This window comes from Symphalangus syndactylus, chromosome 2 (assembly GCF_028878055.3).
Source record: "Symphalangus syndactylus isolate Jambi chromosome 2, NHGRI_mSymSyn1-v2.1_pri, whole genome shotgun sequence".
NCBI classification, from domain to species: Eukaryota; Metazoa; Chordata; class Mammalia; order Primates; family Hylobatidae; genus Symphalangus; species Symphalangus syndactylus.
In genome coordinates, this window is record NC_072424.2 from 21,140,044 (window position 1) to 21,160,387 (window position 20,344).

Genomic DNA, 20,344 nt, shown 5'->3' on the forward strand with positions numbered 1-20,344 from the left:
TTGAGGCCAGGAGTTTGAGACCAGCCTGGTCAATATGGCAGAACCCCAACTCTACTAAACATACAAAAATTAGCCAGGCATGGTGGCATGCGCCTGTAATCCCAGCTGCACTCCAGCTTGGGTGACAGAGCTAGACTCTGTCTCAAAAAAAAAAAAAAAAAGAAAGTTTGCTTTTCTGGAACTTTTGATAGGTAATCTCAAATAAGACTTTTAAAAGACTCAAGGCTGTGAAGCCAAACCCGGGACTCACCATTAAACGTCGCCTATAGTACTTAATAGATTATGGTGAATTCCTCTCTCTTTGAGGTCCCAAAAATATCCTGAGTTTCCTGGGCCTGTCAGGAAGTGACATTCTTCACCCCCCTATAAGACCACCAGCTGGGCTGTTGTATTCAAGATACCAGGCCAGTTTTTCCATGGTGGCAGTTGGGGAGAGGGGTGACAGAGGTGTTAATTGGTGCCATAAAGTCAACTTTAATTCCTTGAAGTTGTCTGGTCATATCTGAAAATACGAGATTCCAGTCAAAGCTTGGTACCAGTGTTTCCAACTGTGTCCTTTTACAAGGAGAACAGATTCTTAAGAAACTTATATAAATGATTATATTGCCATAAAATTAAGAATACCCACTAATAGTTTCCAAAATCTGGAGGGTTCAGATGGGATGAAAAAGTAAAGGCTTCAAATTTTGCTCACAAAAGTGAGCTTTACCACACTGCTATAAGCTATAGATTAAAAGAAAAAAAAAGTTTCTTTAAATCTGGAAAACAAAGCACTGAAGAATCAGCAATATTTCAAATAAAAAGTCATAAAAAATTATTCTCATCAGTTTATTCAGTTCCGTGTAATTTATTCTTATTCTGCCAGATCTTGGTTAGCAGTTTCATGAAGCCATCAGTTTCCTCATTAGAGTTTTATAAATTCTTATCCAGGCCAATGGTATGATCTTAAAGTTATCAGAAACTTGTTTTCCAGAGTACTTGTAATGAATCTTGACGAATAAGCAATTTTGGACTGTAACTGACTGCACGTACTTTTAAGGAAGAACCAAAACCATTGTCTGTGGATGACCAAGAGTTAGAAATGTCCATGGCTAAAAATCTGATGAGAGTTCATTATAATCAGCAATTGACAAAGAAATTTGGTTGTTGCTATGGCATTGTAACATTTAACATAATAACCAAAAATTATGACTGATAACTATTAGATTTCTAGGAATCTCATACAAATTTTGGAATACTCATATCAATAACATACCCATTAACATAATGTAAAGAAGGTTTAGTATCACTTATTATTTGACAGTGCTTCCCATATAATTTCATCACATAAACCTAATTAGTTATTTCTCTTTCACAAGGTGAGAAACACAATCTTTGGGTTTTCAGGGGCCCAACTAGGAAATTCCAAAGTTAAATTAAGGTCAAAGAGACTTAATTTAGAATTTGATTTTGGTAAGTTTGTCAAAAATATCAAAATATTTTAAACCTTAACTAAATATGATCTTGTTATGTATTTAATCAAGAAAGATTTTAAAGACAAGTATGGATTATACGGTTGTCAACAAAAACTTAAGTCTTTTAATATTGAGAAGACTCAAGTAATTAAAGACCTAATAAAAGATAACATGAAGCACTAACAATTATCTTGATAAAACACAAAATCTTTGTTTCCTAGGCCAATTACTTAAAAAGCAAAGAAAAATCTTTCACTGTTTCCTATTAAGAGCAGATCAGTCCTCCAAGAAAATTCTATAACTTTTCTTACCAAAAACACATTTTGCTTGTTTCTTGCAGATTCCACAGCTTTCAAAATTTTTCATTTGACAATTTCCACATAGTTTTTCTTCCCCCTGTAAACTATCAGTCTTTCAGTTACCTGCTCCATTCCCCTAAACAGTTGTTAACCTGGCAACCCTAAATATGCACTTCCAAGGGATGATTTTTAGGTAAAACAATGTAGAAATTTTTTGACTCAAAGCCATGGAGAAAGAATGCAAATTTTTATAAGAAAGTGCTTAGAGCATGTTGCCTATTATCAGAGGTCGATTTGTCAGATGAACTACATTTTAAATCTGAATATCTCCAAATCTCATCTGGATGAACAATGTATATATCTGCCAAAACTGAATTTGTTGCATTTTCCTCTGATTTTTTCTTGAGATTTCTCTCTAGAGAGTGGCACTGAACTCTAGCCCTACCCTGACAGGCTTATCAAAATAGACACTCTAGGAGAGCCTAGACTGATTCAGGTGTGTCAGGTAGATGAGATGTAGAGCACAAATTATAGTAATTCACTATAGGATTTCACAAGGAAGTGCACAGATGAGCCTAGGAGAAAATTCAGAAGCTTGTTCTTAGGGACTTCCCTAGACATTTTTTTGGGCAACCCTTTTTATAGTGTCTTGGTTGTTTGCACAGGTGGCAGTGGTTCTTTGGAAACTGCTGCAGTAGGGTTCCCTTATTGCAGAAGCACCCTAAGGACAGGCCCAAAGGTCATTCTAGATTGTTGGTTGCCATGGAGCTCCTGTAATTGGAAGGCCATAATTTGGAAGTCATTTGTTTCTTATTTTGCTCTAAGGTCCTCTTGAAATGTTCTGCTACGATTACTAGTTTAGCTCAGTTCTGTAGCCTCTTGTCTTTTTTTTTTTGAGATGGAGTCTTGCTCACGCTGGACTGTCTTGGCTCACTGCAACCTCAGCCTCCCACGTTCAAGCAGTTCTCCTGTCTCAGCCTCCTGAGTGGCTGAGATTACAGGTGTGCACCACCACATCTGGCTAATTTTTGTATTTCTAGTAGAGACGGGGTTTCACCATGTTGGCCAGGCTAGTCTCAAACTCTTAGGCTCAAGTGATCCACCTGCCTTGGCCTCCCGAAGTGCTGGGATTACAGGCGAGAGCTACTGCTCCCTGCCTGTCTTTTGTCTTTTTTATGAGCCTGCATCAAGTTGGGGGAAGCTGGAATGCCTTACCAAAAGGGCTTCCAAGTTAATTTTCAAGTCAGTAACAGCTTCATATTTCTCTAGCATGCAGGTCTGGATGATAGACCACATAGTGCAAATGGGAAAACAGTTTAGGAATGGCTTTCAGAAAGTCATTTGCAATTTTGGGGGCTTTGCCTTGCCCATAAGTAGATCCAGGTAGGTCTTGTTGGGTCACTGATACCATTCTCAGGAGAATACTCTTCTGCCTCTTACATTCGTTTTTGTGCTTCCTCAGGTCCCTTTCAATAAAGTGTATTAGTTGGTAGAGGTCAGTAATACCAGGTCATAGGTTCCAATTAAGACCGTGAATTCTTCAGAAAAATTTTGAAGTTCTTCCCTGGATTTAGAAAATTCTCTATGCTTTTGTCCAGGAAGTATAAGTTACTGGGGGATCATTTTGGAATTTTTAGGGGGTTTTATTTTATAAAAAAGCTGTGTAACTGCTTTTTCATAGAAGAAAGGTAGTTCAAACGGTTAGTAGACTGAATATTCAGGCGAAGTAGATAGAGGGGAGCAGTAGTAGTCAAGCCAGTCTTATTTTCCTTGGTATATGAGGATTATCTTGCATTTTTAGCTTTTCATTAGGTTTTTGCAATGAATCTTTTATAAAAGCTATTTTTGAATCCTGTTGTTTCTTTGAGGCTTCTGAATACCAATTAAAAGGAGAATCCCATTCTCTCTACCAATTAATTGGGAGGCTTGGGATTCAAGTACATTTCTTAGATGAACGGTCTTGTTCTTCTGGAACGGTCTTCATATGGCCATTGTAATTCTAAATTATCTTTAATAAGATTTTGCCACTTCTGTAAGTATATGCAGCTTTCAGGCTTAATACTCATACATGTGAAAGCCAGGTATAGCCAGAAGGCCAAGTACTCAGCAATTCAGAAATTAAGGATCCTATTTTTACATTGAGTCTTGGGTCTCCCAGAGCCAAGATAAAAACCTAAGAGGGAGATGCCATGAGTTTGAGTCCTATAATGTTTCTACAGTGTACTTCATTGCATGGATATTTTCTTGTGGCTGCTGGACAACTTTATGTTAACTGACCCATTCCCTGACCAGGCTTATCTTCTCATGGTAGTCGTATTTTTTAGTGATGGGTTGCTCTAGTAGCTCTTACATGCCTCACCCATGTCCACCAGTCAGGTTATGGCTTTGGTTCTGACATTCCACTGATCAACCTAGCCAATGATTTTCCCATTTCTCTGTGAACCAGACACCTGAGGCCTCTCTTACCTGAGTGTACAAGAAAAATGAAGAATATAGAACCAACATAACTGCAAATTCTGAAAACTAGAGTTCGTGCCCCCTGCAGTAATAACCACTTAGTTCAACCACTGTCAGTTACCTTTAAAACTGCAGCTCTTGCCAGTGACTTCTCAGCTACTGCAAATCCAAAAGTCGAGTGCCTTCTCACAGCACAGATTAACCCCAAACCACAGAGATCAGGGAACTCAGGGCAAAAGAAAGCAAAGCTTGAGAGAAACTTGACAATTTTCAAGGCTTCCTGAGGAAGACAGAGGACCCAAAGAGGGGGTCAGCAGCACCTTTACCATGTTCCTCGAGGTCTCTGGGTCATGGGTCATCAGAAATCTTCATGTCCCTTCATATGGCCACCAGAACTGTCAAAAGAAAAAACTACAACAAATTTAGTTATAAGTCTGTTTGGGCCCCTTATTTGGTTTGTTCTTATTAGGATCTAGCACAGGAGCTCAGTTCAATGGCCTCCCATAATTTTTGTTTAGTGCACCCAACCTGGAGATGTTTTTGGAAATACTCATTACAATTGAACGAATCAGTAACAATCCAAAACAAAAACTTTTTCTGTGATATTTGTCACAAAACAAAGATCAAGACTTTGAATAGGACAAATAATGCTTTGTATGCTTTAAATTTTTATTGTTAATGTTATTAATATGTATGGTTATTTTTCACAATTAATGATTTTTTTGAATTTATTTGGTTTTAAGGTACCCTTTTAATGTTTTCTGTTATCATATATCTGTATCAAATAAAGAGCAGTTTTACATTTTATTGGTTTATAATCTTGTCACAATATATTGATTTATAACCATAATAAACCAATCATTTATTATTACATCTTTTAAAAAAATCTTCGAAACTTTAAATGTAACCTTATCACAGAAAAATGATTCATTATTTATTGTTACGCTTACTCATTTTTTCTTTCAATTGTTTTATTGAGATATAATTAATATACCATGCAATTCACCCATTTAAAGTATACAAGTAACTGTTTTTTGATATATTTACAGGGCTGTATAACCACCGTCAGAGTTTAATTTTAGAATATTTTCATCCCCCTCAAAGAAACTCCATATCCATTATCAGTAATCCCCATTTTCCTCTAGTACTCCTCCTGCAACCCTAAATAACTTTCTATCTGTATAAATTTGCCTATTCAAGATATTTTATATGAATGGAATCATACAATATGTAGTCTTTTGTAGCTGGCTTATTTCATTTAGAATTTTTTCAAGGTTCATTCATAGTGTATGTAGCATGTATTAATACTTCATTTATTGCCGAATAATATTTCATTAAATGGATATGACACATTTTATTTATCCCACTCATCATTTGATGGATATTTGGCTTGTTTCCACTTTTTGGCCATTAAGTATGAATAATGCTGCTGTGAACATTTGCATGCATGTTGTATGAATGTATGCTTTCATTTCTCTTGCTTACACACCTAGGAGTGAAATTACTGAGCTATGTGTTAACTCTATGTTAACTTTTTAGGTAACTGTCAAATTGTTTTCCAAAGTGACTATACCATTTTACATTCCCATCAGCAATGTATGAGCATTCTAATTTCTCCATATCTTCACCAATACTTGTTATTGTCTCTTTTATTATAGCCAGTCTAGTGGGTATAAAGTCATTTTGATTTGCCCTTCTTCAATGGCTAATGATGTTGAGCATCTTTTCATGTGCTTGTTGACCATTTGTGCATCTTTGGAGATGTGCCTATTCAGATTCCTTGCCCGTTTTAAAATCGCATTATTTGTCTTTTTATTGTTGAGCTGTAAAGAATTCATATGTTTTCTGGATACTAGGCCCTTATCAAATACTTGTTTTGCAAACATTTTCTGCCATTCTGTAGGCTGTCTTTTCATTTACTTTAAAACTTTCCTAACTTTGGTGAAATCCAGTTTATCTATTTTTCTTTTGGTGTTGTATTTAAGAAACCATTGCCTAGTCCAAGGTCAAAAAGATTTGCTTTTATGTTTTCTTCTAAGGATTTTATAGTTTTAGCTTTTATATTCGGGTCTGTGACCCATTTTGAGTTAATTTTTGTTAAATTTTTTATTACTCTTTCTAAAAACATTTTTACAGTGCTGTGAAAAATATGGAATAACTTACAATTACAAGGGAGAATTTCTGACAATTTTGCTTTTTCATTCCTGAATTCTGAAGATTAATACCTGTCAGGAATTTGGGGACACTAGGTGGTGCAGTTTTCTCTGCAAGATAGTAAAGGCCCTTAGGTAGTTTACTCTTTGAACAGGTGGTGGCAGCAGAGCTTTAATGAATGTAAATTCTCATTTTTTCCCTAAACTTAGTATTTTATGTTTAAGAATCCTGTATTTGGACTGCCTTCTTTTTGATAATAGGTTGTTAAGCACTAAGTTTAAAGTTCCTTTTAAGATTATTTAAGAATTGTTTAGAGCTTAGAATTTTAGGGGTTTGTTTTTGTTTTGGTTTGATTTTTCACCACGAGTTTTTTCAGGCTTCTGTTTGTGAGTCTAGTTTGTGGAGTATGGACATGATTTGCTTGAGATCTTTAACCTGCGGACACAGTTTTTTTTTAAATTTCTCTAATGTGTTTTATCCACCTTTTCATTATTCACTACTACCTCATGATCTTCATAGAGAGGTAAAGTAATAGAGTAACAGTCAACATGTTCCTTAGTGTTAAAGCTGTTCTCAAGCTTACTCCTGAAACAAGTCGGCAGATTTACATTCTGATTTTGAGGATAGATAATATAGAAGTTGGACACATGAGTAACCTTTTTTCTTCAGCAATAAAAACTATATTATATAATCTCGTGATTGGACCTCATATGTCTTTTTTAGATCTAAATGTTAAACAGTAAAATTACATGATGCCAGTATTCCTTGACAGTTGTTTTCAAGACAATACTAGAAATAACATTTATTGAGCACTTAGTGTTTGCTAGGCACTATGCTAAATGCCTTGTGTGCATTGCCTTTTACTCACAACAGTTTTCAAAGGTAAGTACTGTTTTTCCCCAGAGTTTCTAGAGGAGGAGATGGGCTTAGCCTAGAGAAGTTAAATAATTTGCCTGAGGTCACATTAGTAGATGAAGAGTGTGTGTGTGTGTGTGTGTGTGTGTGTGTTTATAAGCAATTATATTGCACTTTTGTGTGTGTATGTGTTTTACAGAGTTGATGGTATACTAGCATTATTCTGCATCTTTGTTTTTAAATTCAACAGTCTGTTTTGAAGATGTATAGGTCTTGCTGCTACATGTACATATTTGGTCAATTTCTTTACCTAATGAGTAGATAATACTTTGTATTTGTTTGACTTAGCTGCTGAAAAATAGCATATCCTGGAATCTCACCAAATTTTAGCTTTACTTCATGTTTCCACTAGAGGGTGTATAAGATATTTGACTTAATTTTTTTTTCTGTTACTAAAGCTATAATAGTAATGGAGTAATGTGTTGTTTCTTGTTACAATAATCAGAAAGAAAAATTTTAATGAATATAACAGGTATGATACTCTCCCTTCTTTTGTTTTATTCTGCAGGTTACTCATTTTTGGATCCTATGACAGAGAGGCAAATGTTCATTGCACACTTGAGTTAAGCAGTAGCGTTTGGGAAGAAAAACAGAGGAGTTCTATTAAGACGGTAAAATGGATTTACAGTGATTTATATCTGTATAAAGTTCTATTTTATAAGCATGCGTTTATTACTATTTCTGTATTCCTTTAGTTATTTTTGGTCATGTGCAAATAACTATGAACAGTTCTTATTTATTTGTCTCATTACAATACTACTACAGTGATAAAGTAAATCACAAGAAACTATAGTTAGTATTCATATTACCTGCATAAGAAACTTAGTTCGACTAGCTTTCCTTTCAGAACTTTAAGATTGCTTCAGTTATGAAATTAGAAGGAACTAATTTTAACTAAACACCTTCAAATACATGTGAATTCAGAGTATTCATTATTCATTTATTGGACAGATATTTTATGAGCACTTACTTTGTGCTGGGCACTGTATTAGATTCAAGAGAAACTGTTCAAGACAAAAAAAGCCCCTATTCTTGTGATACTAACATGGGGTAGATTTGTGTTGTGGGGATTAGAAGAGGGAGGAGGTGATTTACATTTTATAGGGTAAAGATAGAACACAGTAATAAATGGTAAACAAAAAAAGTGAACAAAGCTATTCCCAAAGATTCGCAGGTGCTATGAAGAAAATAGGCATATGACAGAGGAATTATAAGTTATGATAAAGGAGGCTCTTTAGATCTGGTGATAATAGGACTCTAAGGAAATGACACTGGAGCAGACTTACCAGAGAAAATAGAGGACACCCAGTTAAATCTGAATTTCAGATAAACAGTGAATAATTATTTTAGTAGAAGCATGTACCCAGTACTACAGGGTAACAGTCAAAATCCTGCTAAGTCTTTAATGGACAACTATGTAGTGTTTTTATGGATATTCCTTTGACTTTTAAATTGTTTCTGATTTATTTATGTATTAACTGTTGTGAACATCCTTATATAAAAATTGGGCAGTATGAAATTATTTTGGAAGAAAGAGGGTAATTTTGATCAGAGTGGAGAAGGAGGGACAAGTAAAACTGGAAAGGGAGGATGGCTGGCCCACAGAGTTTGGGTTTATGAAAGCAATGGGGAGCTGTTGAACATTTTGAGCATGGTAATGACGTGGTCAACATAGAGGTTTCATGGAAAGTTTCCCCTTTCTTTGGTGGCTGTTCTTGCCCCAACCTTCTTTAAGTTGTATCTCAAACAATTTGAAGCAATTCCTCAGAAGATTGAAATAACTAGCATTAGAATTTGTTTTGAAATACGTAACTACATGAAGAAGCGTTATTTTTTTTCCAGCTAAATTTTTGCCTTTACTTTGAATTGGTCATAACTTGCCATTGCTATTGGCATTTTCAGTATCCTTTATTATATTTGCAAAGATATGAGATTAGACAGTTCTAATATTTTATAGCAAAAATTGGTAAGACTTTAATCTTGTCATTATTGTAGATCTTAGCATATGTCATAAGTAGTTTTGAGGAAAGAATTCTAGGTTATTAATTATATCTGATGTTGAAAATGTCAGCAACAGTGTCTACAGGCATTACATTATGAATGTCTGAATTTAATCTTCCTAGGGAGGAGAATTATTAGTTCCTTAAGACAAAACATCAGGGAGTAGGATTCAATAATTTGTAATACATTACAAATATGGGTAGAAAATAGAACATCATTAAAACAATTATGCTAAATTGTTTGATGAGTTTAGGATGCTATCTTTGTATAAATACAATCTCTAGGTTTAAACAGTATTTAATGTTGAAATTTGTTCAGTGAAGTTAGTCACTAATTATAATGAATATACAGAATAAAAGAAACTTAATTCCTGTCATACTTTTAATGTGCCTTGAGTTTTTAAAGGAGTGTAACACTGTAATCTAGGAACACAGCTTTCTCCTTCATCTTCCTTAGCAAAAACAGGGAGTTTTTGCCCTGATGGTTGCAAGATGTCTAATGCATCCTTAGGATTTTACCTTTCAAGAAAAAGAGTGTGGTCTAAAGCTGGCCAAAAGCACATGTCAGCCATGTCCTTTTTAAAACTTTCCTGGAAGTTCCTCCCAGGGATTTCCACTTATATCTCATTGGCCAGAAGTGAGTCCTATGGCCTCCTCAGCAGCAAGAAAGTACAGTATGAGAAGCCATTTTAATTTTTCTGCCTTTGTAGAAGTAGAAGGCAAGGGAGAAACAGGAGTTATGAATGGCTTTTATGTAGCCAGTCCACAAGAAAACAACTCAAATCTATTTGATGACCTTTTCATTTTTTATTTTTTTAGAGACAGGGTCTCGCTCTGTCACCCAGGCTAGAGTGCAGTGGCACAATCATGGCTCACTGCAGCCTCCAACTCCTGGGATCAAGTTATCCTCCTACCTCAGCTTCCACCTCCCGAGTAGCTGGGACTACAGGTGTGCACCACTACACTCATCTATTTATTTTTATTTTTTATTTTTTGATAGAGACAGCGTCTTTCTATCTTAGCCAGGCTGGTCTTGAACTCCTGTCCTCAAGCAGTCCTCCCACCTTAGCCTCCCAAAGTGCTGGGATTAAAGGGACTAGCTGTCACACCTGGCCATGACTTTTTATTTTTAAGGGAATTTTTTATAAATTGGGACATAAGGGAGAAATTGCAAAGAATAATTTAGCAAATACCCTACATAAAGCCTATTTTAGAAATACCTTATTAAAAATCCAAGAAAAGTTTGGAGCAAACTCACTCAGACCAGTGCTCTGCTTAGCTCATTCGTACAATAAAAGAGTTCATAGGATAAATGAGGTACCTTGTGGTTGTGTTTGTTCTTTGAAAATAATAAAGATTCCTCATGAGAATCCTATAAGCCAAGATAGCTGAGGTATAAGTAAATTAGATATTAGGCTTAAACAAAAATTAGGGGATCATCTTACAAGAGATGACAGAGTAAATACTAAAAATTACTTTACCACACCAGAAAGAGATAATGCAATTTGTGATTTATTTCGGGTCCATTGCAGTATTCCGGTTTGGTGATCATACTTTGCTTAACTTTCACCAAGAAAGAAATTTAAGGAGTTTTCAGATTTTAAAAAGTTTCAGGCCATGATATTTTAGTAATAAACTATAAAAAACTATCTGTAAATATCTGTGGAATGTATAGTGCTTACAAATAAAATTCACAATAAATTAATCTGACATATATTAAAGCACATGTGAATCATTATGTGCCTGGTTAGCGCCACAGAACACATAAATGTCACATTAGCAAACATTGTTTGAAAGAGAGAGATCCTAAGTTTTACCCTCCCAGAATTGGAGTTTTCTTGCCACTGACCACCCAGTTGCTTTACCCCTCGTTTCAGACACAAAATAGATTATTGTTTTTGTTTTTGAGAGAGTCTAGCTAGCTCTGTCGCCCAGACTGGAGTGCAGTGGCGCAGTCTCAGCTCACTGCAACCTCCGCCTCCCGGATCAATTCTCCTGCCTCAGCCTCCTGAGTAGCTGGGACTACAGGTGTGCACCACTGCATCCAGCTCATTGTTGTATCTTTAGTAGAGACGGGGTTTCGCCATGTTGGCCAGGCTGGTCTCAAACTCCCGGTCTCAGGTGATCCACCCACCTCAGCGCCTCAAAGTGCTTGAATTATGGGCATGAGCCACCGCACCCGGCCTCATACACCAAATAGATTATTAATAAAAGTTTTGTTCTCTTTCCCTCTCTCTTCTTATTTTAGCTAGTCTGCCTGTGCCTTCTGTATCTTCTCTTCATCATTTATCCACACTGACTCACTTGATTCTTCAAATAGGTTGTTCTATTCCAACTCTATCCTTCCAATTTGGAATGTTTGAGGCCACTGGGGAAAAGAGAAGGCACCATGAAAATGGGCTCTGGAACCTCTGAATCTGGGAATTCTAGGGTAGAGGAAAAGGCAGTAGGGGCTAGTACAAACACCCACCTATTCTTTCATTCTGAATAAAAGGATGTAACGAGTTCTGATTTTTAGAAACAAGCCTTTGTGTACATTTTCTGATGCTAACCCTACTCTCCATCTTCCTTCAGCCTACCACACTCTGCATTCAGGTACTTGGCAGCAATTGCCTTTCATAAGAGACCAAGTGTTTCCCTTTGCAATTAGAGACACGAGGTTGAAAATCCAAACAATATTGGTATATAAATGTGTCACTATCAGAAAGGAAAGATGAATATGAATTTTTTCCTGTTTTGAAATGGAGAGGAAATTATAAAAGAAGCTTTTGGGTCTCCTTATTTAGAGTAGATGGGCAGAAGAGAGAACAATCATTTGTTCAGTATAAATAAAAGAGTAGAAGTACTTCATACCTTTTATAGCCCAGTATGCAGGTACCAGAGGGAACTGTGGTTAAAGGCATTAGGAGATGACATGCTACTTCAGATCTACCTAAAAAGCAAGAAGTGATGCATCCCTGAAAAGCATTCAGCTAACAGTTGGGGAGAATCCGTAAGTGATATATTGGAGTTCTTAATCAGAACAGTATATTCTTTCTGAGTGTTACATGGTATTAACTGGCAACCTTTATAAGAAGGGCTTTAGATAGGGTCAGCCTTATTTAAAATTGTGAAGCCTGAATAATTCACCTCCTAGATTTTGGACTTTTTCTTTCTGTTTGACTTGAGTGGTATTTTTTCTTCTTTTTAGAAAAGAAAGCTATTGTTTTCTCATCAAAGCCTAATCCGATTCTAAAAGGTAAATCATTGATACCAGGCTCCCATCAATTTTTAAACACGCCCATACAATTAAAGAGATATTTGAGGAGATGATACCTATTTTCTAAGAACTACTGCCAGGGTAAGAAACAAGATATGCAAACAAAATATCTAACATATGTAGCACTTTAGAATCTATGAAATACTTTTCCCATATACAAAGAGCCAAAGTCTTCTGACGATAAGATCTCTACTTGTTTGATTAAATCCCACTACCTCTAACAAAAACTGGACTGTGAATCGTATTCAAATAATTAGTAGTGATGATAATGGGATCATTTTAGAACAGAGTTAAGGAGAGATCTGAAAGTATGGGGAGATGGGATCTGAATACAAGGGCCTTCAAAATAGGATCAGCCATGTTCACTTGCCTAAGATTAAGCCTGATTCAGAGACAGTCTGGCTTATTATAGAGCCCAGTGAGTCTTCGTTTACTTCCAGAGTAACGATTAGGGCAGTTGAATACAGGAAAGACTTAGTGTAAAGGAAAAGTAATAAGTTGGGAGAAAAAAACAGTATTTAGGGAAATCATTCCTATCTAATATGAAGATGCTAAATGAGCATATAGAAGAAATGAAAACAGTAAATGCATTTTCAACTTTCAGAAAGCTTTTGATGAAGATCCATACCAAAGTTTCCCAACATCTAATTCCTAGGAGAATATTTTGTCACAATTAGATCTGGCTTACAGATGTGGGAAACAGGGTAAGGATGATCAGGTATAGTGTCCTGAATGATTGAGTCCGAGACTTTGATCATTTTTCATAAATGATTTAATACAGCACTAATAGAAATATAATATGTGGCACTTATGTAATTTTAGATTTTCTAGTGGACACTGTAAAAAACAAGCAGGTGAAATTAATTTTAGTAATGTTTTATTTGACCCATATATCTCAAACCTGGTCATTTTGACATGTAATCAACATAAAAATCAATGAGATATTTTACATTCTTTTCTTATACAAAGCCTTTGAAATCTGGTATATATTTTACAATTACAGCATAGGTTGAATTTCAGCTACATTCCAAGTGCTCAGAAGCATGTGACTAGTGGGTACCATATTGGACAGCACAGATCTAGAAGAAGGAATGTACAGTATAATCTTCAGATTTACACATGGCACTCAGCTCAGAAGTGCCAGGTTAAGAGGTAGAATATGAAGGAAGAGCTCTCAGGACAAGTATGTAAGAAATAAATCCAAACTACACTTTAAAATATGAGTTCTAGGATTCTTAAAGAAGTAGTCAATACGTCACCGTGCTTCCAAAAGAAGAAATCTGACTTTTCATGAAAGATGTCGCAAAATGAAATCTTTTTATACACTTATTTTAAAACTATGAAATTCTCTGGGAATAAATTATTTGTGCATTTATGGTTACTATAATACAAGGAATTTAAAACAGAACTGGATAGGGCAAGGACAAATAATTAAAATTAACATGGAAATGAGATAGCCATATAAAGATAAATGGATGGGAAAAAAATTAGTGTTCTTCACCTGAAAAGACAAAGGTGGGTGAATGACTAATGGAAGCATATAAATACAAAAAGTAAACAATAAGGATAATCAGCAACTTTACTGGAACTAAATCTGTGTAGCAGTGAAGATAAATCTCATGTTCCTGATGATAATCAGATGATTCACGCTAAAAGAATACTTAAAAGGTCTTTGATAATCCAGCATGCTAGACACTTGCTCGTAGACTTCACAGAGACACAAACATGCTGTATTTTTTTTATGCTATGTATCCTGCACCTAATAGAGTTTCTGGCTTGTTGCAGTTGTTTAGTGAATGTCCTGGGAGGAAAGGGGAGGATCAATGAACTTTTGAGAAACAAATCTGATTTTATCAGTTGCCTGCCTCAGTGGTTTCTGATTGCGTATTGTATGATGATAAATTCCAGCCCTCGCAGGCCTGGTCCCTATTTATTTCTCCAGCCCTCCTTTCTCCCTTGCCATTCTCCAGTTTAGTCATGCTGGTCATCTTTCACTCCTCTGTACTTGCCATACTCTCTGTCCTCTACACAGCCATGGTACGTGTGTGCCCCACCCCCAGCTCATGTCTCCCCATACAAACCTTGGTTAACCCATTCGTCAGATCTCTGCTTGTGTTAGACCTTAGCTTGTTTGCCCTCAGATACATTCTTGGGCCCTTCCCTGCTGTATGCCACGAGAGGGCTGACCTTTGCAGGCTGTATTTCAGCTAGGTTTGACCAATGTAAAGCACTGATGGGAAATAGGAGTGAACTGGGAAAGCCAGGGTTTTCTTCCTCTTCCCCTCTGCATTGGACAATGTGTCTGACAGCCATTCTTTCTCCTTCGTGGCACCATGCTTCTGACAGGACAGGCCCACCATATTTCCAGCTTCTGCTTGATACTGTAGCCTCTGGCCTCTACTAATACCACCTCTTCCTCCCCACCCCTCTTCCTTCCAGCCAAAGGTTGATAGTAACTTCTTAGAACTGTTACTTATATCTGAGTTTCCTCACTGTCTCCTGTTTGGTACTCAGTTCTTCTGTCGCCAAGTAGCCATCCTCTGTTTTAAAGGCCTTCTGTATTAAATACTCAGTTTTCTGTTTTCTTAGAGCCTATTAATAAAATGGTAATCATCATTTCCTCTGGAAACCTTTCCTAACTATCATGAAACTCTTTGGTAATGCTTATCACAGTTGGGATTTTGCATTTATGTTTCTATGATAATGTGATCAGTATTGTCTCCAGCAGTATCTTCCATATGAGCAGGTACCATGATTGATTTGCTCATAGCACGTAGCATTTCAGTGGGTATTCAGTAAATGTTTTTGGTATGACTAAGGCTGGCTGTCTGACCATGAGCCTTCATTCAGCCTCAACCCTTCTTCTTCCAGACCTTCAAAGTTTTAGCGTGACTTTTAGTCACACTTCTGTTTCCTTTCCATCTTCAAGGCTATTCCTGATGTATGTTTTCACCAAATAAAAATGTTTAGGGTAAGGAAGTCCACGAAATGAGAGATTTACTGCTCAATATTAATTTTGTGAAAAGCCTGATTTTTAGAGTGAGGATTTTAGTTTACAGATGTGGTGCATAATAGTATTTTATTTCTGGCATTACTGAAAACATCAAAAACATTTCTTACTCTGTGTGTATAGTTTAATGTAGCCTAAATAAAATGACTAGGTATAATCTAAAATTTTACTTGCCTTACTTCCCTTTCAGTTTTGGAGAGTTTTAGAAGTCTTGCTGAATGAAATTGAATGCACCTACAAAGTCCACCTCTATCATGTATTGTTGAATGTACATACAGAGAGTATAAAAGAGCTTCCTAAAGAACTGTGATTTCAAGTAAGAATATTTGAGACAGACAGACTTACAAATACATTAGGCCAGATGCCTCAGAGTTGGCATTTTGGTGTCTTTTTTTAAGGCCAGATGCCTTGCAGATAGCATTTTGGTGCTCCTGTTTAACCATTTGCCATTTACAGTCTTAATCTTATCAAAAGGAAGAGAAAGATTAAAGCAAATAAAGCCTTTTTGAAAATGTCAGTTTTTATGAAAACTCAGGTTTAGTTCAATTTGATAATACTTGTGAATACAGTAGGGACTCAATGAAATTTTAACCATATATAATGTTCTATAATTTGGCTTCTTTAAACTAAATGCCTTTGAGCTTTAATAGTAAATCCTATGGAACATTTCTTCTCTTAAAGTTCATCTTGATTAAAAATGAGGGATGTAGTTCTCTGTCTTAGGTTTTCTAAGTATGTTTACTATGATTCTAAGATGCTGGGGAAAGAATAGGAAGTTATGTTAAAATATACAAACAAACTCTCCAGATCAAATCAGTAGAAGGCACTATGAGTATGAGAACAGGAAACTGAATATGAGGTGTAAGGCATTGTATCATCTTCCCTTCAAGGAAAATAAGTAGTAGGGAAATAAGAGCAACAGTACCGTGAGTATCAGTAGTACTGTGAGGTTCCAATGAGGGAGAAGTAACATTCTTTTGGGAAAACAAGAAAAGAATATATTAAGGCGGTGGGTGACATTTGAACCAAACCTCATAGTATATATAGGATTTTGAGATGACAGGCCAGTTCAAGATGAGGACATAACAAAATCCCCAGTTAAGAGTGAGACTATTTGAGTGCCTTTGAGATAGAGTGAGTTGTTCAAGTTGGCTAAAGAATATGATAGAATAGGAAGTTATGCAAAACAAGAATAAAAAGGTTGGACCACATTATAGAGTACTTTAAATACCACACTAAGAAGTTTGGCTGTTACTCTCCAAGACTGTTGGACCTCTGGAGGCTTTTAGAATGAAAGTGATATCAGAATCTTTCTTCAGGCAGACTTAGAGCTGGATTTTAGTCTCAGCTAGGCCACTTTTTCCAGCATAACCTTAGTCAAGAGTCCCCAAACCCATTTCATCCGTAAGTACTTTATTCTATAAAATGGGACTGATGTTTCTTATGGTTGTATGAGGGTTGAGATTATATATATTAAAATGTCCAGCACAGTATTTAGCACATAGTAGTTAGTCAATAATATGTTTATTGAACCTGGCAGCAATGGATAAAATCAAGGATGATTTGATAGGGTAAAGACCTGAAAAGTAGAGGTGAGGGGTAATGAAAGTCTGAACTAGAAAGGTGGCAATGGAAATGGAAAATAGAGTCTGTGTGGCTTGGATACCACTGGGAATGGAGGGGGTTTTGGAGTGAGCAAGGAAGCCAGAAAGATGAGCTATGAGGAGGGAGAAGGAAAAGGAGAAAGAGGATCTCATTCTGTACAAGCTGTTTGAGGTATAGTGACTATCAAAGGCCTGGCTAGAGATAGAATGTTTTTCATGTGGTGCTTTGATCTACTATGTTTTTTTTTTTTTTAATTTTTACTGCTGTTATTTCAACTTTTAGTATCTTAACTAGTAAGTTGAATGCTTTGAGGTTTATGCTATGTTTTTCAGCCTCTTTTTTTCATATAGGATAAAGAAAAGCAAAGTAGTTTCACAGTATTGTAGTAAGAATCTAAATTTTTTTAAGAGCAAGTTAAAGGAGGTAACAGTCATAAAACTTAAACATTATTTTTAGGTTCTGTTTCTCAGAATCCTGCAGTTTACTGAGATTCAACTAAAACTGACTCACACAGTCTATACATTCTCACTAGTTAAAATATCCTTTTCAAGGCACAGTAGCACCTTCCTATAAAAGTCCACTTAGCCAAATAGCTGATTTTCTGGGCCATACACAGATGCAGAACTAGGACATAAACACTTTAGGAAAGTATTAGAGAGATGTTATGAGAGATCTGGCAGTAGTATTCAACTCCCTGTCCACATATATTCAGTCCAGTGGTAGTCAGCAATTACAAGTTTCTGCAGTTTTTCTGTGCCAGTCATAGTTTTAAGATTTTACATGCATTAACCATTTAATCCTCATTTAACAATACTATGATAATAGGCACTATTATTATCTCTGTTTTATATATGAGGAAATTGAGATGCAAAGACAGAAGTAATTTATCCAAATCACCCAGCTAGCTGGCAGTAAAAACAGTCTGCAAACCCAGGCAGTATGACTCCACAGCTGATGTTCTTAACTAGTGCTATATCATTTCCACAAATGGTGTCCTATAGGCCTGGGTTCAGATCTAGCTTTTTCCACTCTAGCTCTTTGACTATGAGCAAGGTATTTCATAATCTCTACAGTAGAGGTAATAGTAACTGCCTTACAGGATATAAGGGTTAAATGTATGTAAAACCCTTAGCGTAATACCTGGCACATAATATCTATTATTATTTAACTTGACCTGATTGACCTCTTTTGTTCCTGTGGTTTTAGTGCATATATTTTGTGTGTCCTTATAAATCCCCTACACTCACTCCCTTTTATTTTATTTATTTATTTTTTCTTGTACAAGTTTATAAGACCCTTTTAAATCCTTCCTGTAGCAATGTGAGGAGGGCAGGGAGAGTATCCTCCTCAATCATGAGATAGTGGTAGTGGTGGTGTTGTTAAGGTTGTGTTCTCAAATAATGACTTGAGAATATCAGCAAGCTTATTAAGAGCTGTTGTAAGGAGGATGGAGATCAATAGCTGCTGCCCATGTCAACTGAGGATAAAATATGGACAAGCATTTATATTTCATCAGGAATATTTAAGATAAGAAATTAAGAACTTTTTAGGAATAAAGAATATTAACATCATAGCATGGATGTTAGTGCTCCCAGATAGTTGTAATTAGTAACAGAAAGTTTTAAAATATTTAGGAAGTAGTTCATGATACTACACTATTTGACATCTCTAGCTTTCACCCATTTGCATTTTGCTATAAATGTGAAGTTCTATAATATACTAATTGAAGGTACTTTAAAATGAATAAGCTAAAAGTAAAACTAGTTAAAATTTTTGTTTTTACCTTCAAACAGGTAACTGGAAAGGGGTAGCAACAGCAACACTGAATTCATATGTCTTATTAAACCCGTCTTTGTAGTATTTTCATTAGTCATTGTGTATTTCTCAGCTTAAATATTGAACATGAGTAGACTTTAAAATTGATTTGGGAACAGCTATGTTTCCCATTTGTAAGCATATTGGTTTACATTGATATTGGATTGTACTAGAGAAATAGGTGGTTATATTTGAAAATTGTTTATGTATAAACAATATGCCCTATGCTGGAAGAGATAAGGATGTTTTATTAACCACTGTAAATAAGACTACTTCTGGATAATTCATTATATTTTTTAAAGGTTATCTAGTAATTCTTAGAGTATGGACAGATGACTTTTTTCCTAAATGAATGATGTGTGAATTATCTTTTGTAAGTTGATCAATACTGAGAGTTGTCAGAAGTTTAAGTAGGAAGCCATTAAGCAAAAGGAGGTATCATGAAGCAGATTTTTAGTTTTTGTGATGATACTCTCATTTGTTTGCAGAAACTTGCATATTTTAACAAAATCAACCTGTGTAAGATAAGTTATATATGTTTAGAAATTGGTATGGGTAATTTTCCCCCATTTAAAAAAAATTAGAAACCTATAAAGAAGACTACAAAAGTCAACCATAATTCCATTACCCAGAGAGATCACTGTTAACTTTTTAGAAAAAACTTTATGAACATACACATACACCCATTGCTTACATACAAATATGCTTGTGTGTTCTTAAAGCATAAGTAGCCAACAGGCAGTAGTTTACTACTGATGTAAGTAATCCCTTAGTCAAAGATTATGCAAAAATAAAAGGCTATTGATTCATATTTCAAATTATATTTCAGCTGGAATAAGGTCTGTAGATTAGATAATAGTATTATCCCAATGTTAGCTTTCTAACTCTGGTAATTGTACTGTGGTTATGTGAGAGAATGTCCTTGTTAGGAAATACATGCTTAAGTATTTAGAAGTTAATGACATCATATGTATAACTTATTTTCAAATAGTTCAGAAAAATAATATGCAGAGAGAAACAAGTGTGGCAAAATGTTAATAATTGGAAAATCTGGGTTTAGGATAAATGGGAATTCTTTACTAGTTTTGGAGCCTTTCTGTAAGGTTGAAATTATTTCAAGATAAAAAAGTAATTTTAAAAAAACCTTATTTATAAAAAAAAAAAAAACCCTATTTGTACCTAAGGCTCTCATACTTCCTTAGTAAGATGTAAGTCATCTGCAGAAGTAGAGTGATACTGTATGAAGCTGAGGACTGACCTGGTGATGCAGAATAAGAACTGTTTCTCTTTAACAAAGGAATTAAAAAGGGCAAGAGTGTTCTACCCTGTTGTTCACCTGACAACCTCGGCCTTTGCATATTTTACTGAACTTTTTA

The 20,344-nt window shown here is 35.6% G+C and overlaps 1 protein-coding gene across 2 annotated transcripts in view; it reads left to right on the top strand.

The window, feature by feature from the left end:
- PDZD8 (PDZ domain containing 8) overlaps nt 1-20,344 on the top strand; it is a 101,995-nt gene that overhangs the window by 51,424 nt on the left and 30,227 nt on the right. For both annotated transcript variants that reach the window (XM_055247791.2, XM_055247801.2), the window contains one exon: nt 7,788-7,890. In XM_055247791.2, coding sequence (XP_055103766.2) covers nt 7,788-7,890 — 103 coding nt within the window. The remainder of the gene's footprint in view (nt 1-7,787; nt 7,891-20,344) is intronic.